The sequence below is a fragment of the Mobula hypostoma genome, chromosome 2 (assembly GCF_963921235.1).
Source record: "Mobula hypostoma chromosome 2, sMobHyp1.1, whole genome shotgun sequence".
Classification (NCBI taxonomy): Eukaryota; Metazoa; Chordata; class Chondrichthyes; order Myliobatiformes; family Myliobatidae; genus Mobula; species Mobula hypostoma.
In genome coordinates this window covers 158,864,926-158,891,049 of record NC_086098.1, presented here as the reverse complement: position 1 = coordinate 158,891,049, position 26,124 = coordinate 158,864,926, and the positions used below count along the sequence as shown (strand labels likewise).

Genomic DNA, 26,124 nt, shown 5'->3' with positions numbered 1-26,124 from the left:
GGCTGAAGGGCCTGTACTGTGCTGTATTGTTCTATATTCTATGCTGCCCTAGAGCAGTGGGGCAAGTTACTGTTGAAATAGAACATGTCTCTGGAATAATAGAATTCTTAGATTTTAGTAGATTTGCTGATGGAAAAAATACTGATGGAGAATATGTTGAAATAAGCTAAGAACTTTTCATCTCTAGACACTTGATTTGCTGCTTTTGATAGATGCACTGTCTTCAGCTGTGCAAAAGGTCTCTGCAGTAGCATTTGCTGACTCTTCAATGGATTGCTGATAGCCAGAAAAAATAATTCACTTCTTCAACATGCCCCACCACACTCACTAGAAGATGGAACTTTTCATCACATTTCTTAGCATTACCTTCCATCTATCCCATATCCACTCACTTCCCCTAGTCAGTCTGTATCTCCTTGAAGTTTGTCACGGTTCACTTTTACCCTTGGGTTCTGTACCATTTGCATAGGGAAATATGCCCTACATCCCTAAGTCCAAATGTATAGTAAAGATGGTGATCCTTGAACTTAGCCCTGAGGAACTCTGCTGTGTATGTCCCTCGAGTCTTAAAAGCAACCTTTCATGATTAATGCTTGTATTACTTATTGAAGTTTTGACCATGGTCATCAGTCTTCATGGTAAGCTGTTGTCCGGCATCATAAGAAATGTCTGTATGAACCACAACCAGCACTTTCCTCAGCCCTCTGTTACTTCATCAAAACGTGAATTAGATTTAATTTGCCTTTAACAAATTCATATACCTTTCTCTAATCAATCTATACTTGTCCAAGTGACTGATAGTTCTGTCACTAATTTGTTGTTTCTAAAACCTCCCATTACTAAGGCTAAACTGTTCTGGTAGTCCTGGGTTTAATCCCTTTATCCTTTTTTCGAACGTTTGCAGTTGTCCATTCCTTGGGTCCCAGACCCAAATCTACAGATAATTGAAAGATTGTGGCCGTGGCCTTTGCATTTTCCATCCATTCTTCTTATAAATTATCTCACCCGTACTTGATGATCAATCTGCTTTAATCACAGCTAACTTTTCTATTCCACCTCTGTCAATATCTCACTCATCCAAGCTCTCAACTGCATGATGCTCTTGACGTCTCTCGGCAATAACACTGGCTCACTCTGCCACTCTAGTATGTGGCAAAAAAGCTTAATCTTAATTTAACTGTATCAGTATGCTATCAGTAAATCAGCACCCTCCTCCATCTCCTGTGCTATACACACAAACATTTTTTTCCCTCTGTTCTGATGGTCCTGAACCTGTATGTTTACTATTTGCAGAAGTGCTGTTTGTGTGCATTTTGTTTTTTTTTCAAATTGCAACCGTCTCTCGTAGCACCGCTTCCCTTGAGAAAACTGACATCAAAGGTTAGTGTAATACTATTACAGCACTGGCGACCCGGGTTAACTTCCGCTCTTGTCTGTAAGGAGTTTGTTCTCCCCTTAACCGTGTGGGGTTTTCTCCAGGTGCTCTAGTTTCTTCACTCATTCCAAAGATAGTCATAGTCATACTTTATTGATCCTGGGGGAAATTGGTTTTTGTTACAGTTGCATCATAAATAATAAATAGTAATGAAACCATAAATAGTTAAATAGTAATATGTAAATTATGCCAGGAAATAAGTCCAGGACCTGCCTATTGGCTCAGGGTGTCTGACCCTCCAAGGGAGGAGTTGTAAAGTTTGATGGCCACAGGTAGGAATGACTTCCTATGACGCTTTGTGTTGCATCTCGGTGGAATGAGTCTCTGGCTGAATGTACTCCTGTGTCCACCCAGTACATTATGTAGTGGATGGTAGACATTGTCCAAGATGGCATGCAACTTGGACAGCATCCTGTTTTCAGACACCACTGTCAGAGAGTCCAGTTCCATCCCCACAACATCACTGGCCTTACGAAAGATGTAAGGGTTAGTAGGTTAATTGGTCACATGGGTGTAATTGGATGTGGCAGGTTTGTTGGACCAGAAGGCCTGTTACTGTGCGTATCTCCAAATAAATAAATGAACACTAATTTAGTACTTCAGCCATAGCTGCACCCACAAGTGACTTTCCTTGGTCCTTGGTCTACTCACTGCTCCTCTTGCAACCATTTTCCAGTTCTTGTGTCTATTTCACTCTCTATCTCTTTGGTCATTATTAGAGCTTTGACTTAAATATCTCTACTCTTCTCCCTCGTACACCTCTTTAAACAGGATTAGAAACTTCTCAATCTGAAAGTGCTGCCATTGTTCAGACATGTTTGGAATGGTTGTTCCTGCACCAGTCCAAACCTGATTCAAGTGTAAAGGGAGGGTTTGCTAACTTAATTGCTGAAGATTTGTAGCAACTTTCTTTTCTGTTGGTGGATTGGTTGTATTTGGGCTGATGGCGGGGGGCCCCAGATAACCATATAACCATGTAACAATTACAGCATGGAAATAGGCCATCTCAGCCCTTCTAGTCCATGCCGAACTCTTACTCTCACCTAGTCCCACCGACCTGCACTCACCCTCCATTCCTGATTTGATTTTTTTCATGGAGTGGTTCAAAACTGATGTTTTCTATCAAGTTCTGGCCCACTGTTGTAGCAGCAGAGGCTAAGAACTCAAACAGGAAAATAAGCTCTACATATTGAGAAAGCAGTAAAGTTCAAAAAAAATTTGCAGAGTAATGTGGGATAGAAGCAGGTCCTTTGGCCCAATTTGTCCATGTCAACCAAAATGCCCATCTAAACTAATCCCATTTGCTGACATTTGTCCCATATCCCTCTAAATCTCTTTATCCATGTACTTGTCAAAATCTCTTTTAAATGTTGTTATTGTACTGCGTCATCCAGTTCCTCTTGCAGTTTTTCCACATATGCATCATCCTCTGCAGAGAGAACTGGCCCTCAGGTCCCTTTTAAATCTTCCCCTTCTCACCTGTGCTCGCTGGTTTTTGATTCCCCTTCTCTTAGGAAAGTTTTGTGTGGCTATATCCTATCCGTGCCCCCTGTGATTTTATACGCTCCTATAAGGCAAACTCTGACTCCTGTGTTTCAAGGAATAAACTGCTAGCTTATCCTACTTCTCCTTATAGCTCAGGCCCTCAACTCCTGGCAGCATTCTCATAAATCTTCTTTGCACTCCCTCCAGGTTGGAGGAACAACATCTTATATTCCGTCTGGGTAGCCTCCAACCTGATGGCATGAATATTGACTTCTCTAATTTCTGTTAATGCCCCTCCTCCCCTTCTCACCCCATCTTTTTTTTTAATTTTTTTCCCCTTTCTTTCTCTCTCTTTTTCTCACTCTGTCCCTCTCACTTTATCTTCCTCTGATGCTCCCCTCTCCCTTTCTTTCTCCCTTGGCCTCCCGTCCCATGATCCTCTCCCTTTTCCAGCCTGGTATCCCTTTTGTCAATCAATTTTCCAGCTCTTAGTTCCATCCCTCCCCTCCTGTCTTCTCCTATCATTTTGGATCTCCCCCTCCCCCTCCCACTTTCAAATCTCTTACTATCTCTTCTTTCAGTTAGTCCTGACAAAGGGTCTCGGCCTGAAACGTCGACTGTGCTTCTTCCTATAGATGCTGCCTGGCCTGCTGCGTTCCACCAGCATTTTGTGTGTTGCTTGAATTTCCAGCATCTGCATAGTTCCTCATGTTCCAGTTTAATATATGTCTTTCCTATAGCAGGGTAACTGAAACTATAAAATGACCTAGATGTGAACTCACTTGTATAACTGAAGTACACGTCCCAACTCCTCTACTCAGTGCTCTGATTAGATGCCAAAAGCCGCCTTCACTACCCGGTTTTTCTGTGATGGCATTTTCAGCAAACTTGTATGCCTTGTTGCCTCTGTTCTGCAACACTCCCCAGGACCTTACCATTCACTGTGAAATTCTTCTTTAGAATCAGGTTTATTATCGGTGACCTGTCATGAAATGTGTTGTTTTGCAGCAGCAGTACAGTGCAAGCCATAATAAAATTACAACAAATTACAAAATAAATACATAGTGTGAAAGATGAATAATGGATGTCGTGGGTATCTCAACCATTCAGAAATCTGGTGGAGGGGAGGAAATTTTTCTTAAAACAATTTCAAGTTCCTGTCTCTATCTTCTGCTACCTGAGAAATTGGCAACAGCCAGTTAACTAGCATATCTTTGAGAAGTGGGAGAAATCCCACAGGGAGAATGTGTAGAATCTACTGAAACTTGTACATAGGTTGCAGGCCCTGACAAAGTTTGTTTAACTTGTTTTTGATTTAGTTCCAGTAAAAAAAAAGTGCATATCCTGACACTAATATTCGCAGGCACATTAAGTCCAAACTGGCTGACATTTTGCTGACTCTGCAGAGCTGTGATGATCTGCTAAATTCACATGCTTTTCTAAGAGGAGATTAAAATCTGTGCACAGTATTTCAATATACCATGCTTCATGATCTCATGAAAGCACTGAACAAATGTCTTAAATGTGTACTCCACATCACTTAGTGAATGACAACATTGAGCTTATCGCATACCAACAAGGAGACAAACAAATCTCTGAAAACCAATGTTTACTGGTTACTCTCAAGTTGAAAAATATTCTCCCCACCCAATTCAATAACTACATTTGCTCACGTCATTTTTTGTGATGGAGATCATAGGTTTATGAGGTATTTCTGGAGCAGCCGAGGCAAGCAATTTTGTCGAAGGCATACTTCAGAGCTATGGTGTGATGGGAGTGAGAAATTAATATCTAGGTTGGCGGCTGGATTGCCAGGAATCAGATTGCTTTACACCACGTGGTGTCAGACTTCCTGAGAGTTATTGGATTAGCCCTCATGCAGGTAAGGTCACATATTCAAAGGCCAGCGACATGAATAGGTGATGAAGGACATATGGAGTCGAGACCTCTCGCTCCACACTTGAAGGCCAGTGACGTGGATGGGTGATGAAAAATGTTGTGGATGTTGGGCTGTCCCTGTTAGTGGGCCTGAGATTGGGTGAGTCCATGTGAGCAGGAGGCACAGGGGCCGGTCAGTCACCATGCCCAGAGTTTGGAATCCCAACATCAGTTAGTCTAGAGGTCAGTACCAAAGATTGGAGCCTAATGGTCAATTGGAAGTTCTGAATTTGAAGCCCAATGGCAAGAGATTGAAGGCTTGTCCTGGAGTTGGAGGACTATCCATGTGTGGGTGGCAGGAAAGTGTCTTGTTTTGCTGTTGTTGTGTTGCTTGTTTTTTGTTACTGTGTTCCGTTGTTTGGTCGAGCATTGTGGGTTTGTTATGTTGGCGTCGAAAGGTATAATGCATTTTGTGGGCTGCCCTCAGCACATCGCTAGGTGAAATCAAGACATTTCACTACATGTTTTGATATACATGTGATAAATCTGAATCTGAAGTGGCAGTTGCTTCTGTGGATTGTAGGTAGGCTGTGGGGTGTTGGGAGGTGAATCACTCACCTTGGCATACCCAGCAAGTGTCCCTGGTATTCTTCCTTTCAGCTTTCAGAAGTGTATCCTGTAAGGCAGTGTTTCATGCATCAATGCTCTGGGTTTTCCCCGGGCTACTCTACTGCAGCATTCGATACAGGTTTGGGCAAGCGTGAACAAAAGAGCACAACTTCAGATTTCAGTTCAGAGTGACTACACTAAGGATGAATTGTTTCAAAACATCACCATAAGGAAGTTCTAGCAAATTTAGAAATCAGTAGGTTTGGGTAAACTCTTCTTCTGGAGTTTTGTGTGCAACCAGTGAATACAGATTCTGATGTCACAAGGGAGCATTCTTCCATGCGGTGTCCCTAGTCTAACCAGCTACTGCTTCAATGACCACTGTTCATCAGAATTTGAAATACTTGCTACTAATGTAAAATATTCAGTTCTATTTGCTGTTCCTCAGAAAATCAAACAGGTTTTGCTTGCGTACATCAAGATCTCTAAAATGTTCAGACTCGGCTAATAAATGACAAATAACATTCATTCCAGATATCGTTACAGGTTTATCCATGTATGAAAAGTGCACTATTTCAGAAGTGAAGTGTGGGTGACTGCCTGATCCTTCAAGGGATTATTTGACAGCAGTTAGCACAGCTGAGTCATAATAATTATCATTTCTAAGAGTTTTTCCAGTGGCATTGTCACAATTAAATCCTTCAGCACAAAATCCTGAGGAGTAGAATACTCTTGACCAGAAACAAGTAAGGTCACAGTTTGGAAAAATATAGTAGTTGCAAACGTGCACTGAACCTGGGTCTTTTGCAGTGAGTGATTGCCCCCTGACTTCTGGTTTTCCACAGTCTACAAAGCTCACGTTAGAAGTGTACTAGATGTACTAGATGCTCCTTGCAGTAGGAGTCAAAGCTGCTTGGTAGTGTAAACAGCACATCCTCTATCGTAAACACTTGCATCCTCTGCCATCACCCATCTGCGTGGCCTACTACAAATCTTGAGTATTAGCAATCAACAGCAGCAGCAGTTTCTAATCTCACCTTGAAGGACAAGGACAGCTAACAGATGGGATAGCAGCCATTTCCATTGCCCCTCCAACTTTACACACATCTTACTTTGGAAATGTGTTGGTGCTTGTTTATTGTTGCTAGGTTTAAATTGTGGAACTCCCTCACATTCCTTTACTGCCATTAGCAAAGAGACTCACTTGACTACATCTAGGTGGAAAACAGATGGTGGCCTGGACAGCAATTTAGTCCCTTGACTAAATAGAATAGACTTGAAAGAAAGGGGAATTATTTGTAATCATAATGTAGTTGCTGACCACTGAAATGGGAAGGTTGCTGCTGCTGTAATGGTTCTCTGGTTGATTCTAGTGCTATAAGATGCAGAGTATGGGAACAGTTGAATAAGGCAAGATAATTTGGGCTGGAGAAATGAGGGCAGCAGAGTAGGCAAGATTAGGAGAAATCTCTTGTTGATAGACGGGTTTCTTCTCAATAGAGTTGTGACCTGTGTTCTTGTGCTAGCTCCGGGGGAGCCCAGGGACAAAAAAACTTGACAGTGTGATGGGCACCAGAATGACAAAGAATAATGTCACAGCGAAGGGTAGGTGGATGTATGGTAAAGAATAACAGGATGACTGAGATTCGATGGAGGTGAGGTAAGGTTTGAGGTAAACTGTTAGGCAATCTAAAATGGGTCTGAAGTGCAGTATATATGGTTATATGCTATCAATGCAGGTTGCCATATAGTATAGTGATATAGTCATGACCTGGTACAATAACCTGCAATAGGAGAAAAGAGCAAAATGGCTGGTGATGTATGCATTTCCTTGCAATGTGTCATTTTTGCCCATCATCCTGTGTAGGATACTGTGGACACGCACACACGCACGCACCTCCAGTTCAGATTAGAATGGAGGAACAGGCAGATTTTCTGCTGCTGAGTGGATGATGTATATGACTGCATATTGGGAAAGAGGTTGAGCAAGTTCCGAGAAATATGCAGAGGACATCAAGAATGACAGACTTCAATCGTTTTATTACGAAGTAACTAATAAAGAGGAAGAGGTTGTTTTAAAAATAAGTGTAAGATCATTGTGTTCCCACTAAAAGCTGAAGGGTAGTAGTATTGATTCTGGGGAATCAGATGAGGCTTGTAGCATGGAGATTATGTGGAAGCACTGATTATAATATCACATTTTCTAAATTATACAAAATCCAAATACTAAAATGGCTGACCAGGGGAAGGCTGCCTTTACTAAGTCAAAAGGATTTGGACCATTTGGGTTGTAATTAAAAATTAGTGGGGCATCAATCATAGATAAATACTTACGGTAAAGTAGAGAATCAAGTTGAATGTGAAATGGTCAGAGGAGAATTTAAGAATAAAGAGACAAAGAATAAGAAAGGGCTACATGGAACATAAGCAGTACCCCAATTGTTTTATTAACGCTTTCCAGAAAAAGCTCATTGAAGGGAAGAGGAGCAATTAGAGACCAAAGCGGAGGTATTTGTGGAGGCATATGGCAGGCACAGCTGAAGTAGTAATTGATTACTTTTCTGCTGAACAGAATGTTTGCGGTGTAACAGTAAATCAAAAGTTGTGTAATTCCAAATTATAATTCTTATTTGATAAAGCGGGATGTGGGGGCTGACGTTGAGAAAACTTTAAGACAACCATCCAGGATGATGTTTATTCATAGCTTGGGGGAGGGCTAAATTAATCCATAAAATGCTGCATTCATTTCTTAAAAGCCAGTGTTAGTTTGAAGTAGATATTTTTTAAAAGTCCGTCGTTCATCTGATGTGCAATGAAAAAAACTTCATGCAAACAGTAACCGCAAGCAAATAGTGTTTCTGAACTGAAATATGAAAGAGTCCTATAGTTCAGCACACATTGTGCAGTGATCTGAATCAGCCCCCACCTTGCCTCAGTGTGCTACACCCTGACCTTTTCAATCTGGCCCGGTGCTTAAATCTCCATCTGAACAACAGGTTCTGCCGCTTGGATAAACTGGACTTCACCACCTTGATTTTGCCTGTAAATCTCCGTCTGAACATTGTATCTGGCATTATTGACACACTCTGGGACCTGGAGCCGGTGGCTTCGATTAAGCTGTGCCCTTTCACACTTTTCCATACGTTCAGCAACGAGCTCGCTGCCTCACCCTGCCTCAGGGATGCCACATTGAATTGCATCCAAGCCCAAAGGGAAGTTGTAGACTATCACTTGCAATGATTGTTTGCCAGAAAAAGTGTGGCTAACAAAGTATTTAGTTGCTATCCTTGTTTCGTTAGCCACCAGACAGAAGTCGCTGAGGTCACCAGCACCATCTTAAAATGCATATCTAAGTTGACAGAGTTGTTGAATTTATTGGAGAGAGCTGAAAAGATGATTATCCTTTGTTGGGTAAACTTTTAGTTGACTGATGAAAGAAGAATATAGGGAGCTAGGAAGGGAGTTGAGAAAAAGGACCGCAAAGGTAGTAATCTCGGGATTACTGCCTGTGCCACGCGACAGTGAGAGTAGGAATGCGATGAGGTGGAGGATAAATGCGTGGCTGAGGGATTGGAGCAGGGGGCAGGGATTCAAGTTTTTGGATCATTGGGACCTCTTTTGGCGCAGGTGTGACCTGTACAAAAAGGACGGGTTACACTTAAATCCTCGGGGGACCAATATCCTGGCAGGGAGATTAGCGGGGGCTACTGAGGTGACTTTAAACTAGAATGGTTGGGGGGTGGGAATCAAATTAAAGCGGCTAGGTGTGAGGAGGTTAGTTCACAACAGAGGGATGGGAACCAGTGCAGAGAGACAGAGGGGTGTAAAGTGAGCGTAGAAGCAAAAAGTACAAAGGGGAAAAGTAAAAGTGGCAGGCCGACAAATCCAGGGCAAGCATTAAAAAGGGCTAAGAGAGTTGTAAAAGAGTGCCTGAAGGCTTTATGTGTCAATGCAAGGAGCATTCGTAATAAGGTGGATGAATTGAAAGTGCAGATTGTTATTAATGATTATGATATAGTTGGGATCACAGAGACATGGCTCCAGGGTGACCAGGGATGGGAGCTCAACGTTCAGGGATATTCAATATTCAGGAGGGATAGACACGAAGGAAGGGGAGGTGGGGTGGCGTTGCTGGTTAAAAAAGAGATTAACGCAATAGAAAGGAAGGACATAAGCCGGGAAGATGTGGAATCGATATGGGTAGAGCTGCGTAACACTAAGGGGCAGAAGACGCTGGTGGGAGTTGTGTACAGGCCACCTAACAGTAGTAGTGAGGTCGGAGATGGTATTAAACAGGAAATTAGAAATGTGTGCAATAAAGGAACAGCAGTTATAATGGGTGACTTCAATCTACATGTAGACTGGGTGAACCAAATTGGTAAAGGTGCTGAGGAAGAGGATTTCTTGGAATGTATGCGAGATGGTTTTTTGAACCAACATGTCGAGGAACCGACTAGAGAGCAGGCTATTCTGGACTGGGTTTTGAGCAATGAGGAAGGGTTAATTAGCGATCTTGTCGTGAGAGGCCCCTTGGGTAAGAGTGACCATAATATGGTGGAATTCTTCATTAACATGGAGAGTGACGTAGTTAATTCAGAAACAAAGGTTCTGAACTTAGAGGGGTAACTTTGAAGGTATGAGACATGAATTAGCTAAGATAGACTGGCAAATGACACTTCAAGGTTTGACGGTGGATATGCAATGGCAGGCATTTAAAGGTTGCATGGATGAACTACAACAATTGTTCATCCCAGTTTGGCAAAAGAATAAATCAAGGAAGGTAGTGCACCCGTGGCTGACAAGAGAAATTAGGGATAGTATCAATTCCAAAGAAGTAGCATACAAATTAGCCAGAGAAAGTGGCTCACCTGAGGACTGGGAGAAATTCAGAGTTCAGCAGAGGAGGACAAAGGGCTTAATTAGGAAGGGGAAAAAAGATTATGAGAGAAAACTGGCAGAGAACATAAAAACGGACTGTAAAAGCTTTTATAGATATGTAAAAAGGAAAAGACTGATAAAGACAAATGTAGGTCCCCTGCAAACAGAAACAGGTGAATTGATTATGGGGAGCAAGGACATGGCAGACCAATTGAATAATTACTTTGGTTCTGTCTTCACTAAGGAGGACATAAATAATCTTCCAGAAATAGTAAGGGACAGAGGGTCCAGTGAGATGGAGGAACTGAGCGAAATACATGTTAGTAGGGAAGTGGTGTTAGGTAAATTGAAGGGATTGAAGGCAGATAAATCCCCAGGGCCAGATGGTCTGCATCCCAGAGTGCTTAAGGAAGTGGCCCAAGAAATAGTGGATGCATTAGTGATAATTTTTCAAAACTCGTTAGATTCTGGACTAGTTCCTGAGGATTGGAGGGTGGCTAATGTAACCCCACTTTTTAAAAAAGGAGGGAGAGAGAAACCGGGGAATTATAGGCCGGTTAGCCTAACGTCGGTGGTGGGGAAACTGCTGGAGTCAGTTATCAAGGATGTGATAACAGCACATTTGGAAAGCGGTGAAATGATCGGACAAAGTCAGCATGGATTTGTGAAAGGAAAATCATGTCTGACGAATCTCATAGAATTTTTTGAGGATGTAACTAGTAGAGTGGATAGGGGAGAACCAGTGGATGTGGTATATTTGGATTTTCAAAAGGCTTTTGACAAGGTCCCACATAGGAGATTAGTGTGCAAACTTAAAGCACACGGTATTGGGGGTAAGGTATTGGTGTGGGTGGAGAATTGGTTAGCAGACAGGAAGCAAAGAGTGGGAATAAACGGGACCTTTTCAGAATGGCAGGCGGTGACTAGTGGGGTACCGCAAGGCTCAGTGCTGGGACCCCAGTTGTTTACAATATATATTAATGACTTGGATGAGGGAATTAAATGCAGCATCTCCAAGTTTGCGGATGACACGAAGCTGGGTGGCAGTGTTAGCAGTGAGGAGGATGCTAAGAGGATGCAGGGTGACTTGGATAGGTTGGGTGAGTGGGCAAACTCATGGCAGATGCAATTTAATGTGGATAAATGTGAAGTTATCCACTTTGGTGGCAAAAATAGGAAAACAGATTATTATCTGAATGGTGGCCGATTAGGAAAAGGGGAGGTGCAACGAGACCTGGGTGTCATTATACACCAGTCATTGAAAGTGGGCATGCAGGTACAGCAGGCGGTGAAAAAGGCGAACGGTATGCTGGCATTTATAGCGAGAGGATTCGAGTACAGGAGCAGGGAGGTACTACTGCAGTTGTACAAGGCCTTGGTGAGACCACACCTGGAGTATTGTGTGCAGTTTTGGTCCCCTAATCTGAGGAAAGACATCTTTGCCATAGAGGGAGTACAAAGAAGGTTCACCAGATTGATTCCTGGGATGGCAGGTCTTTCATATGAAGAAAGACTGAATGAACTGGGCTTGTACTCGTTGGAATTTAGAAGATTGAGGGGGGATCTGATTGAAACGTATAAGATCCTAAAGGGATTGGACAGGCTAGATGCAGGAAGATTGTTCCCGATGTTGGGGAGGTCTAGAACGAGGGGTCACAGTTTGAGGATAGAGGGGAAGCCTTTTAGGACCGAGGTTAGGAAAAACTTCTTCACACAGAGAGTGGTGAATCTGTGGAATTCTCTGCCACAGCAAACTGTTGAGGCCAGTTCATTAGCTATGTTTAAAAGGAAGTTAGATATGGCCCTTGTGGCTACAGGGGTCAGGGGGTATGGAGGGAAGGCTGGGTTCTGAGTTGGATGATCAGCCATGATCATAATAAATGGCGGTGCAGGCTCGAAGGGCCGAATGGCCTACTCCTGCACCTATTTTCTATGTTTCTATGTTTCTAACTTGAAAGAGAAACTAAAAGGTTGGCGGCAGAAGGAACATTGTACCAGAGAGAATGAAACTGAAACCCAGAATGTTCTGAGTATCCCACAGAGAACTATATGGGTCCCTGTAGCAAACCCAACAGTTTGAAGAAATGAGAGGCATCAAAGCAGCTCTTCCTGAGTCAGAATGCTGGAGGAAAATTGTGTGGCTTTCATTTAAGAAGGAAGTGGTTCTCTGACTATTTTGATGGGTAAGTGGGATAATTGTGGCCTGAAAACTTTTATTCTTTTCAAATCCCTCTATGACCTAGCCCCTTCCTGTGATTATTACCATCTCCAAGCCTGGAAAGTTCTTGATTCAAAGTACGTTTATTGTCAAAGTATGTATAAATTATACAACCATGAGATTTGTCTGCTTACAAGCAAGAAACCCGAAAGAACTTGATTAAAAAAAGAAAGACCATAATCCAGAGAAAGAGAAAAAACAGAAATCCTGCAAACAACAGAAGCAAGCAACAGCAATCCGAATCAAATTAAGTCCATAGATCCGAATTTCAGGAGCATCCAGAGTAGGCCCAAAGCCTCGGTCTCATTTCACCATATTAGTGGGACAAATTGCCATGAAGCACGGCAGGCAGGCAGGCAGAACAGTTTCACAGCCTCAGCACTTCAGAGGGAGGAGTGAACATCACCAGAAACCAAGCAAAATCAACCCGACCCTCACCTCTGGTCCTGACACAATGTCTTTCCAGTCTATCTGGGCCAGCGTTTACATTGTCCAAACACTGGAATAGGTATTGCATTAGGACCCAGGCTTCAGTGCGGTGATATGCCCTGGGCCTAGCCCGAAGCCATTCTCGACCTCTCCAAATCAGTTGAACGCTTAAGGTGATCCAAACTTGCACCTGGTTTGGGTGCATAGGCATCGAAACTCCTCCCTTCCAGCCCTTCCTCACCAAATCAATCACTCCAGCTCCGACAGTAACACCATCTCTGTCTGTGACTTTGTCTCGAACACCAGCATGACTCATCCCCCAAATTAGCATCGTGTCCACTCACTTCTTCATTGTTTGCGATGAAAGTTTACCACAATTTACTTCAGAAAAGGTGTTATTAATAATGTTTTTAGTCGAATTTCTTGCCTTTTGAACTACCAGTAAGCTGTCACTCACCTTCAACAGTGCCATCTTAAACCGGATATCTGCTCTCCTGCATTTCTGGCCTCTTGCACATTTCCTTTTTTTTTTATTATACTTTTCAGTGTCCCTTCAGTCTCTTAAACCCCTGTCCTGTGTCTTGGAATTCTCTTAAGTCTCTAATCTCTCTATAACCATATAACAATTACAGCACGGAAACAGGCCATGTCGGCCCTTCTAGTCCGTGCCGAACTCCTACTCTCACCTAGTCCCACCGACCTGCACTCGTCCATAACACTCCATTCCCTTCCTGTCCATATATCTATCCAATTTAACTTTAAACGACAACATCGAACCTGCCTCAACCACTTCTGCTGGAAGCTCGTTCCACACAGCCACAACTCTCTGAGTAAAGAAGTTCCCCCTCATGTTACCCCTAAACTTTTGCCCTTTAACTCTCAACTCATGTCCTCTTGTTTGAATTTCCCCCACTCTCAATGGAAAATGACTATCCACGTCAACTCTATCAATTCCCCTCATAATTTTAAACACCTCTATCAAGTCCTCTCTCAACCTTCTACGCTCCAAAGAATAAAGACCTAACTTGTTCAACCTTTCTCTGTAACTTAGGAGATGAAACCCAGGCAACATTTTAGTAAACCTCCTCTGTACACTCTCAATTTTATTGACATCTTTCCTATAATTCGGTGACCAGAACTGTACACAATACTCCAAGTTTGGCCTTACCAATGTCTTATACAATTTCAACATTACATCCCAACTCCTATACTCAATGCTCTGATTTATAAAGGTGAGCATACCAAAAGCTTTCTTCACCACCCTATCCACATGAGATTCCACCTTCAGGGAACTATGCACCATTATTCCGAGATCCCTCTGTTCTATTGCATTCTTCAATGCCCTACCATTTACCATGTATGTCCTATTTTGATTAGTCCTACCAAAATGTAGCACCTCACATTTTTCAGCATTAAACTCCATCTGCCATCTTTCAGCCCACTCTTCTAACTGGCCTAAATCTCTCTGCAAGCTTTGAAAACCTACTTCATTATCCACAATGCCACCTATCTTAGTATCATCTGCATACTCTATCTGGCTTTGTTATTCCTTGTGGCGCATCGGGTGGCAACCTTGCTATTTCCTTAGCATTTGTCTGTTTTTTTTCCAAGGCCAAGTTGCTAGCTCAATGCTCAACCCAGTACTGGTGGAAAACATGCAAGCAGCCGATCACATTCAAATCTAGGACCACTCGCTTCGATGTCTGGTGTGGATGCCACTATACCATCCATTGGTTGCCTGGCTTTACTCGTAGACTAAAATCTATCTTTTGACCTCACCTGCTTGAAACTGGATTTTTTAAATGAAATTGTATGGTGCATTTTACTATATTACAGTTGTTCCATGCGTGAATTATTTGGCTATGCAGCTGCAGACAGTATAGCTTGTCACAGTTTCACCTATGGTCTACTTTATAGGAGTAATTGCTGATCACCGAGTGCACCACGTTAAGGAATCCACTGACCTGAAACAGACGCGTGGGAGAACTGCCGAGGACACCCGCTTCTATCCTATCAATGTGGCCCAGCCTTTCCAGTTTACCCGTAAGTTGTAAAATTTTTTTAGAACTTGCTCCACAGAATTTTTGCCTGTTGATTTAGGGACAATCTTATTGAACAAAGGTGTGTATTAAGGGGCAATATTATCTGAAGGATTCTTTGTTGTTATGTCCTAGTGTAGTATAATTTGAAAAGATCTGAAGGTTTCTCCTGAGGTATCCTTTCTGCTGATCATATCAATAGTTCTGATAGAATTGCTGAAGATGCTACCTCTTACTGGGGTGTCCATAATGAAAGTGCAGATTCTTTGGTATATTTCGTGGAAGGCATTGAACTTGGTTATGGAAGGAATTGACTTTGGTACTGTTCTTGAAGTGCTTTCCCACTGGTAGCCTGAATACAACTCCCTACTGGAGCCGACTCCTGATGAAGGTGGTTGGGCAAAAGTAACAGATGTATTTCCACCATTGTTCCCCTGTTTGTTGTTAGTGGCATATTTTTGTACATGCTCAGATTTCACTAAGCGTTTTTGTAGATGTTGATGTTACAGCAGACCAGTCTTGTCGGTGTGTGCAGTAGTGTATCCGCATTTCCTAATGTAGGGAAGGCTGTGTGGTGTTTTATATCATGGTGGGATTAACCAGCACTTTTTATTATCCCAAGGCATAAATTTGAGCTGAGTGGCAGTAGAGACACACAATGTATATGAGCATGCTTCATTAGCTGATGGTTAAATACATAAATGAGAAACAAACCACAGAGGTATGAGGAAAGTGCGATGTGACTCACAAGACTCTCTTCTGAAGAGCCAGTGAAGAGTAGAGAGACTTCTCTCGTTCACTTCACAGGATGTGGCTGATGCTGCCATTGATTGCCGTTGAAGTGAGTGGCATACTAAGCCGGTCAAAGTGCCAACTATTCTGTTGGCGTGGAGCCTTCTAGACTGAGAAAAGTGATTTGACTTCCCTAAGTGAGTCTTTTAACAATCCCATTACTGATAGCTTTTTGTTGCAGATTTGTTCTCCCTGATGAAATGATATGATGCTGTGGGCATAGATATGATATACTCCTTAAATTCTGTTGCCTGCATTTCATTGCAATACAGAATTCATGCTATCAATTTGGTCTTGTCAACAGGTAAGTGTCCAACAGGCTGGCATCATTATGAGGGTACAGCAAGCTGTTACCGAGTGTATTCGAACAGCGAAGATTATTGGGATGCTGTCCAGACATGCCAACGAGTGAATGGATCATTAGCTACATTCACTACTGATCAAGAGCTGCGGTTCATACTAGCTGAAGAATGGGATCTAGAGGAACGGCCCTTAAGTCGCAAGGACCAACGGAGGTGAGTATATGGGTGGGGTGGGTTGCTGGAAGAATGAAGAGATGAGAAGATTTGAAGTAAGCATGTGCAAATGGAGTCAAAGAGGAGAATTAGGTGGAACAAAAGAGAAATTGGCACAGTAAAAGAAGTGAAGAGGAAGGTGTAGATGTAAGAGAGATGCAAGACGTGGGGAGAAGGCAGGAGTGACTAATGAATGTGGCTAGTTATAGAATAAACCAGGAAACACAGAGTACCAAAAGATAAGTTGGCCAGGTGAGTACTTGCGTGGAGTGTGCATGAGGGAATAGAGAAGACTTGTGCCAGGAAAGTGGGAGCCTGGGCTAGACTGGAGCATTGGGCAGAGAAGAGCTGGTGTGAACTTGCTTTCTGATATCAAGGTTTGTTATTGCAATGAACAGTTTCATCATTGAAAATTGCAAATTTATTATCCGTCTGATAAATTGTTTACAGGTTCTGGGTTGGCTATCAGTACACGATAACAAACCGAAGCCACACCTCACTAGAGGGACAATGGGAAGTGGCGTATAAGAGTAGTAAGTATGCTGAAAGAGAAATTGATGTAAGTACCACTAATGGTGGCTCAGTACACCACCTCCTAACTCATTGACAACCTCTTGCTCTTTCTAACATGTATTTGTGTAGAGTCTGTAATAAGGAGGAATATCCCAAAGAACTGCAAGGGTGCATTTCAAACAAAAATTTGCCCCTTGAAATGTTTAAGCATTTATTCAGACAAATGTTAGGAGGAAGAAGTGACAAGGATGGAATTATCATGTAGGTACAATAGGGCCCTGTAACAGGAGCAGATAATGACTCCTAAACTTGACATGGATCATGTATAGCACCAAGGTGGAACCAGGCAAGTGTTAGGGAGAAGGATCGAATCACCAGGGAATTGTTTGTAATGGGCATGGAAGGCACTGGCTTCTATCTTGCCGTTATTTATTTGGAGTAAAACTACTCATCCAAGCCTGTACTTTGGACATAGTCAGACAATTCAGAGAGAAAGGGTGGAAGGATGGTAGTGAAGTCAAGGTGGAGCACAGTGTTCTCGACAACAGGGAAGTGGGCAACTGGTTTTCAGATATTTTGAAGAGCAGAACGGAGAGGGGATGGCAGAGGTAACGCTGAGATTAGCTAAGCTAAGGCAGTTTGGCTGGGTGTCATTATACACCAGTCATTGAAAGTGGGCATGCAGGTACAGCAGGCGGTGAAAAAGGCGAACGGTATGCTGGCATTTATAGCGAGAGGATTCGAGTACAGGAGCAGGGAGGTACTACTACAGTTGTACAAGGCCTTGGTGAGACCACACCTGGAGTACTGTGTGCAGTTTTGGTCCCCTAATCTGAGGAAAGACATCTTTGCCATAGAGGGAGTACAAAGAAGGTTCACCAGATTGATTCCTGGGATGGCAGGTCTTTCATATGAAGAAAGACTGGATGAACTGGGCTTGTACTCGTTGGAATTTAGAAGATTGAGGGGGGATCTGATTGAAACGTATAAGATCCTAAAGGGATTTGGACAGGCTAGATGCGGGAAGATTGTTCCCGATGTTGGGGAGGTCCAGAACGAGGGGTCACAGTTTGAGGATAGAGGGGAAGCCTTTTAGGACTGAGATTAGGAAAAACTTCTTCACACAGAGAGTGGTGAATCTGTGGAATTCTCTGCCACAGCAAACTGTTGAGGCCAGTTCATTGGCTATGTTTAAGAGGGAGTTAGATATGGCCCTTGTGGCTACAGGGGTCAAGGGGGTATGGAGGGAAGGCTGGTGCAGGGTTCTGAGTTGGATGATCAGCCATGATCATAATAAATGGCGGTGCAGGCTCGAAGGGCCGAATGGCCTACTCCTGCACCTATTTTCTATGTTTCTATAACTGTCCATAGCAACTACAGTTTGACCAAGCTCAATGACATGCGGTCTTTGGAGGACAATACTGCACTACTTACAGTCACCCTGGATGGAGTTGATTTGATGTAGCACAGTTTTCCTGGAGACCATCGCTGATGACGTGCAGTACCTTCTCCCAGTGTGGACAGTCTGTCTCTTTCATTACCTCCTGTTGGTTGTGATGGAAGTTACTGCTTCTTCCTCTCTTTGTTTGGTTTCACTGCTCTACCCAGCCTAAACAGATCTCCATGGTAATAGGTTCAGTATTGCTCTCTTGGTACCGGCAAGGATGCAACTCTAAACCTGTGACACAACAGTGAACACTATTCACCCCAGACCTCAAGCAGCCTCTGTATATTCTCCTGTGGTTCAGTCCACACTGAGCCATGTGGCAATAAGATCACTATACAGCTGTAGTAAAAAGTTTGTGAACCCTTTGCAGTTACCTGGTTTTAGAAACAGAAGCATAGAAAACCTACAGCACAGTACAGGCCCTTTGGCCCACAATGCTGTGCCGAACATGTACGTGCTTATAAATTACCTAAGGTTACCTATAGCCCTCTATTTTTCTAAGCTCCATATACCTATCCAGGAGGCTCTTAAAAGACCCTATTGTATCCATCACCACCACCATCGCTGGCAGCCCAATCCACGCACTCACCAGTCTCTGCATTTTTAAAAAAAAACTTACCCCTGACATCTCCTCTGTACCTACTTCCAAGCACCTTAAAACTGTGCCCTCTTGTGCTAGCCATTTCAGTCCTGGGAAAAAGCCTCTGACTATCCACACAATCAATGCCTCTCATCATCGTATACACCTCTATCAGGTCACCTCTCATCCTCCGTCGTTCCAAGGAAAAAAAGCCGAGTTCACACAACCTATTCTCATAAGGCAAGTTCCCCAATCCAGGCAACATCCTTGTAAATCTTCTCTGCATCCTTTCTGCTGTAGTTATCTCCTTCAATGGTGATTTCATTTGTGCTTTTATTCCTGGGAAAGTGCACTGAGCAAGCCACCATTGCAGTCACTCAGCTGTAACACAATTTGTATTCAGGCCAAGGAAGATTACATTACCTTTGTTACATTCACGTAGCATATTACTAGTTGCTGTTCAGTATTCAGGATTCAAGTAGGAGTTCCAGGAAAGTAAATACAAATTTGGAAGACTGCTGCATGTGGGGAGGAATGGGAGCTTAATAATGGAATGCCCGTTTGATGGGATGGACTGGACAAGAGTTTTCTTTTCTGTGATATTAAGGGAAACAAGGTAGAAATTTTGTTGTTTTGGCAATGGTACAAAGTCACTAAATTAGAGCCTAGCCTTTCAGAATAAAATTAGGGAACCTTTATACAAATGGCATTTGTTAAATATAAATCTGGTGATCAACAAGAAGTACAGGGGCGTGGTTGTGGTAATGATGGTGGAAAGCAGGAATTAAATTATAGCTCTAAAAAAGAACATATGGATAGTAAGGGTCTTGTTCACGAGTTCATTGGTGTGGAAGAGAGAGATTCATCTTCTTGAATTACATATAAAGAAAGAGAGAAGGCACAGTGGAGGCTCTATCGCATAGTTCTAAAATGTAAAATGTGCAAAATGATTGCAGGGTGCAAAGGAAAGGGTGGAGAATGGGTTGACATGCATTCAGTGAGCAAAGTGGTGTTCTAGGTTGTAATAAGACTACAATCTTAACTCCTCATCCCTGTCACTTCCTCTTCTGAATTGCACGAGCCTCCAAATACACAGCACCTTACTCTTCCCACCTAATCAACCTGTTGCCCTCCAGACCACCCTATGTCTCTGCCACTGAGATACCTCAGCATATACCATCATTGCTTCCTCATGTTCCTTCTGCCACTCTTTCCCATCTCTGGCCTCAACACCAGGCTTCCCACCTCCCTCGCAACTCCTGCCCCTGTGACCGCCATTTTGCACCATGTTCCCACCCATGTAGCCTTTCCATTTTGTTGTCTTCCCTCCCTTTGCCCTTTGCTCTCATGGCCCTCTGGTCTCTGCTCCCTTGCCTCTTTGTAAAGATAGCTTCATTTTCTTTCAAGTTGAACTATATTTTGCTTGCTTAATGGTGCTTCTCTGCTTCAGGTTCCACGGAGGTGTTCCTTCCCCCAGAACAGGTGCCAACGTTTGGAATGACCATTTCTGAGCAGGAGAATGTGCTGTGTGCCCAACTGCAGTGCTCCCACTTCCCCAGCTTGCGGCACCATGGATTACATAGCTGGTATGCAGAGAACTGCAATGAGAAGTCAGCCTTCCTCTGCAAAAGAAGTGAGTGTTGTCTGACCCTGCATCTTGGACTCTGCTAGCCCACCAAGTTGCCAATGTTATATTTCAGTTACCACAGGAAAGGGCGCCGCAAGATGAAGCTCAACATGATGCGAATTCAATCTGCCCAATTTCACTTGCATTTCAGGACAGAAGGGTTATTAGGCCACGTCCTTATGGCTCATTTTCTCACAGCTGGTTTGGGGATAATCTAGATCTTTGGCTTGCGGGTAGAGGGATGGTGAAGGGGAATTACTTCATCTATTCACACTTACTTTGGTTCTCTGGTTTAGTCTCCTGCTAATGGGTGGCATTTCAAGGCCCTGCCTCATGACTTCACTGGGGGTGGCTGGGGTTCTATCCAGTTAGTGTAATATTCATGTATGAGGTCAGTCAATGGATGCTGAATATCTGAAATACAGCAGGAAATACTGGATGTACTTGGTAAACTAAAAGATTAAGATTAGTTTTATTTGCCACATTAACATACAGTGAAATGTGCCATTTGTATCAAATCAAATTATCAATTATGCTAGGCAGCCTGCAACTATTGCCATGCTTCTGACGCCAACCTAGGATGCCCACAAGTTCTAGCTCAGCCATCAGGTGCTGGGTATTTGTTGGTGTTCAATGTCTCTAAAGCTTTCCCTTTAATATTCATTCAAATTCCTCTGTTAATTACTACACTAGATTTGGTACATTTTTTGTTTTCTTTGGCAATGAAGAAGAAAGATGATATTTGATGTCTCCTTTCATAATTTCTCACTGAATACAAAGCTCTAATGGTTGCTTTTCCCCAGAGGACTTCTCTCAATGAGGTTATTAATTCTACCGCTTTTCACCTGATGTGATGCAATTTAATTTGATTGCATAATACATAGATCCATGAAACTCATATCTGTATTCTTCAAATTAATTTTGTTAATTTAGTTGGTGACTAGTGGGGTGCCACAGGGCTCAGTATTGGGACCACAGCTGTTTACAATTTACGTCAATGATTTAGAGGAAGGCATTGTGAATAACATCAGCAAGTTTGCTGATGATACTAAGCTGGGTGGCAGTGTGACATGTGATGAGGATGTTAGGAGAATTCAAGGTGACTTGGTGACTTGGATAGGCTGGGTGAGTGGGCAGAGACTTGGCGGATGGTGTTTAATGTGAATAAGTGTGAGGTTATTCACTTTGGGAGCAAGAACAGGAAGGCAGATTATTATCTGAACGGTGTGGTTAGGTAAGGGTGAAATACAAAGAGATCTAGGAGTACTTGTTCATCAGTCTCTGAAGGTGAATGAGAAAGTGCAGCAGGCAGTGAAGAAGGCTAATGGAATGTTGGCCTTTATTACAAAGGGAATTGAGTACAAGAGCAAGGAAATCCTTTTGCATTTGTACAGGGCCCTGGTGAGACCACACCTGGAGTATCGTGTGCAGTTTTGGTCTCCAGGGTTAAGGAAGGACATCCCGGCTGTGGAGGAGGTGCAGCGTAGGTTCACTAGGTTAATTCCTGAGATGTCTGGACTGTCTTACGCAGAGAGGTTAGAGAGACTGGGCTTGTACACGCTGGAATTAAGGAGACTGAGGGGGGATCTGATTGAGACATATAAAATTATTAAGGGATTGGACAAGATAGAGGCAGGGAATATGTTCCAGATGCTGGGAGAGTCCAGTACCAGAGGGCATGGTTTAAGAATAAGGGGTAGGTCATTTAGGACAAAGTTGAGGAGAAACAACTTCTCCCAGAGAGTTGTGGAGGTGTGGAACACGCTGCCTCAGAAGGCAGTGGAGGCCAATTCTCTGGATGCTTTCAAGAAGGAGCTAGATAGGTATCTTATGGATAGGGGAATCAAGGGTTATGGGGACAAGGCAGGAACCGGGTATTGATAGTAGATGATCAGCCATGATCTCAGAATGGCGGTGCAGGCTCGAAGGGCCGAATGGTCTACTTCTGCACCTATTGTCTATTGTCCAATTTAAGTTGCCGGTGCATGTGAAAGCTAGTGATTATATAAAGGCAATGTTCCATTTTGTGGACAAAAAGCTGTTGAGGCTTGTGATACAGGCAGTCAGGAGTGTCAAGGCATTCCATTCCAATCCAGGGTAGTTCCTGGTCTGAGCTGTGCACTCAGTTTTTTCCTTGATCACCTTTACCCATGCTTCACCACCCTCCCATCCTTTCTTTCACTGCTTAAGGCTTCTTGGTTTAACTATTAGCTCTACTAAGCTACCAAATTGAAAATGAAGATTCACCACTGTGAAGCCCACTTTTAAGATGACTCAAATGTGTAACTTGCATCTTCCATTTTTATTTCAATATCCACTGGATATGCTTGCTTTTCATTATTAACTTTTTAAACAAAAAATGCTTATATTTGCCTTTGATGTTGGAATTTCCAAATTCAATTCTGTGCTGTAAAGCTCTGCTGCAACAATTTTGCGCTGTTGTTTTCCTCTGACACAAGCTTTGAGTGAATGTGGATAGGCCAACAGTTTTAAATTCAAATTCCCAGACTTCGGGACCTCGATTTAAATGAACTGGATGTCCCTGGAATATACCAAGCCTCAGCTGCTATGTGTTTCCTTGTAACTAAGAGGGTGATTAATCAGCCTGCAGGTGCTTCTGCCCCTGGTATGACTGACAAACAAAATTCAACTGGTCCTTCAGCAACAGTACATCTGCGGTTTTGACTTGTTTCTCTTTTCTAGAAACTGTACTACGGTGCCAGTTTTTCTTTGTGTCTTCACCTCCAGTCTTGTCTTTGTTTATTTTCTTCTGTCCTACAATTGTTTCTAACTCCTGTGGTGCAAGCTCCAATATTCTTTATCTTGAGACACAATCCAAAACCATGATCATCCCTTCCCCCTACGGATTCTGCCTGCCCTATTGAGTTCCTCCCGTAGATACTTTTTGCTCCAGATTCCAATATTTGAAGCTCCTTCTGTTTTCAAACTGCTTTAGTCATTCACTACAAAGTCTAAAAACTGAGGAGCACCATGCAGGTCCCTGTTTGCTGATATACAGGAGAGTTATAAAACACCTCAGTTGCATTAATGCTAAGTTTAGTTCAGATGGGCACAACTCCAGACCATGGGTTCAAAGTGGACAGAAGTATAGTGAGACCAAGTACTTTTGGCTTCAACGACTGTTCAGTGCTAAAGGGTTCTCATAAAGGAGAAGGATGAGGAAATGTGGAAATTATGGGTTTTGAGGGTTGGATAAAGGGAAAAATAAGGAAGCATATGGCAGTAAAGAGGAATGAGAACACAGGAGACTTGGCAGGCATAGAGACATTAAAGTGGAGTACTAAAAAAAAGTAATTAGGCCAAGGGGAACATAAAATACCACTGGGGGCTAAGATTACAGGAAATCCTAAAGCATTTTATAAATGTATTGAGGATGAGGTTAACCAGGGAGAGAATGGGGTTCATTTGGAATCAGAGGAAATCCACCCATGGAAGCAGAGAACATAGCTGAGGTCTTAATGTTTGTAGGGAAAAAAAGAGTATAATTGGAGAATTCAGGAGGGACATGGTGAAATTCTAGAACGTTACCATTTGAAAAGAGGAATTTAGCTGCCTTAGTGAACTTAAGTATGGTCAGAAATGGAGATGTTGACAGAGATATTCAGATCCATTTACAAATTCTCATGTCCTGGCAGTTCGTCCCAAGGAGCAACAAAGTGTGTGCAACCTGTTGGCTTGGGTGCGAGGGTGGAAAATAACATTAATGCCAGCCAGTAATGAGCTAATGACAGTGGCAAAACACTTCCCTAACTAGATATTTAAAAGCACCCACCCTCCAAACAATTCTGATAAACATTTTGCAGCTCAACTCTCAACAGAGACAAATGCACCAACCACCTGTGCATATCAGAAGCTGGGTATTCAGCAGCTAGAAAGTCATCTCCTGACTCCCCATTGTCTTTTTTCACAATTGACAAAAATCACAGGAGCAGAGTTTTAGTTAATGTTTAAAGCTCAGATAAATGCAGCTTCAAAACTCAAAGTATGCTGCCAACCAGAACTTAGAAATATGGAAAACCTACAGCACAATACAGGCCCTTCGGCCCACAAAGCCATGCTGAACATGTTCTTGCCTTAGAAATTACTTAAGGTTACCCACAGCCCTCTTTTTCTGAGCTCCATGCATCTGTCCAGGAGTCTCTTAAAAGAACCTATCATATCTGCCTCCACCACTGTCACTGGCAGCCCATTCCACACACTCATGACTCTCTGCATTTTTTTTAAAAAAAACATACCTCTGACATCTCTTCTGTACCTACATCTGAGCACCCTAAAACTGTGCCCTCTTGTGATAGCCATTTCAGCCCTGGAAAAAGCCTCTGACTATCCACACAATCAATGCCTCTCATTATCTTATACACCTCTTATCAGGTCACCTCTCATCCTCCGTCGCTCCATGAAAAAAGGCCGAGTTCACTCAACTTATTCTCATAAGGCATGCTCCCCAATCCAGGCAACATCCTTGTAAATCTCCTCTGCATCCTTTCTGCTGTAGTTATCTCCTTCAATGGTGATCTCACCATTAAGGATCTTGGCGATTGTAGGGATGACTTAGAGTGGACTGAAAAGCTTGAGCATGTAGATGTTAAGAAAGAGGGTATGCTGGAGCTTTTGGAAAGCATCAAGTTGGATAAGTCACCAGGACCGGACGGGATGAACCCCAGGCTACTGTGGGAAGCGAGGGAGGAGATTGCTGAGCCTCTGGTGATGATCTTTGCATCATCAATGAGGACGGGAGAGGTTCCAGAAGGTTGGAGGATTGCGTATGTTCATCCCTTATTCAAGAAAGGGAGTAGGAAATTATAGACCAGTGAGTCTTACTTCAGTGGTTGGTAAGTTGCTGGAGAAGATCCTGAGAGGCAGGATTTATGAACATTTGGAGAGGCATAATATGATTAAGAATAGTCAGCATGGCTGTGAAAGGCAAGTCGTGCCTTACGAGCCTGATTGAATTTTTTGAGGATGTGGTGAAACACATTAGGGTAGAGCCGTAGATGTAGTGTATATGGATTTTAGCAAGGTAACTGATGCAAGGCTTATTGAGAAAGTAAGGAGGCATATGATCCAAGGGCACATTGCTTTGTGGATCCAGAACTGGTTTGTCCACAGAAGGCAAAGAGTGGTTGCAGACGGGTCATTTTCTGCATGGATACCGGTGATCAGTGGTGTGCCTCAGGGATCTGTTCTGGGACCCCTACTCTTAGTGATTTTTATAAATGACCTGGATGAGGAAGTGGAGGGATGGGTTAGTAAATATTTGCTGTTGACACAAATGTTGGGGATGTTGTGGATAGTGTGGAGGGCTGTCAGAGTTACAGCAGGACATTGATAGGATGCAAAACTGGGCTGAGAAGTGGCAGATGGAGTTCAACCCAGATAAGTGTGAGGTGGTTCATTTTGTTAGGTCAAATGTGATGGCAGAATATAGCATTAATGGCAAGACTGTTGGCAGTGTGGAGGATCTAAGGGTCTGAGTCCATAGGACACCCAAAGCTGCTACGCAGGTTATCGCTGTAGTTAAGAAGGCATACGGAGCATTGGCTTTCGTCAATCGTGGGATTGAGTTTAAGAGCCGAGAGGTAATGTTGCAGCTATGTAGGGCCCTGGTCAGATCCCGCATGGAGTACTGTGCTCAGTTCTGGTTGCCTCACTACAGGA

General features: G+C 43.0%; 1 protein-coding gene across 1 annotated transcript in view; it reads left to right on the top strand.

Annotated features, from left to right (window-relative positions):
* dgcr2 (DiGeorge syndrome critical region gene 2) overlaps positions 1–26,124 on the top strand; it is a 118,617-nt gene that overhangs the window by 68,716 nt on the left and 23,777 nt on the right. The window contains exons 4-7 of the mRNA XM_063040930.1: positions 14,850–14,975; positions 16,068–16,278; positions 16,729–16,811; positions 20,269–20,451. Coding sequence (XP_062897000.1) covers positions 14,850–14,975; positions 16,068–16,278; positions 16,729–16,811; positions 20,269–20,451 — 603 coding nt within the window. The remainder of the gene's footprint in view (positions 1–14,849; positions 14,976–16,067; positions 16,279–16,728; positions 16,812–20,268; positions 20,452–26,124) is intronic.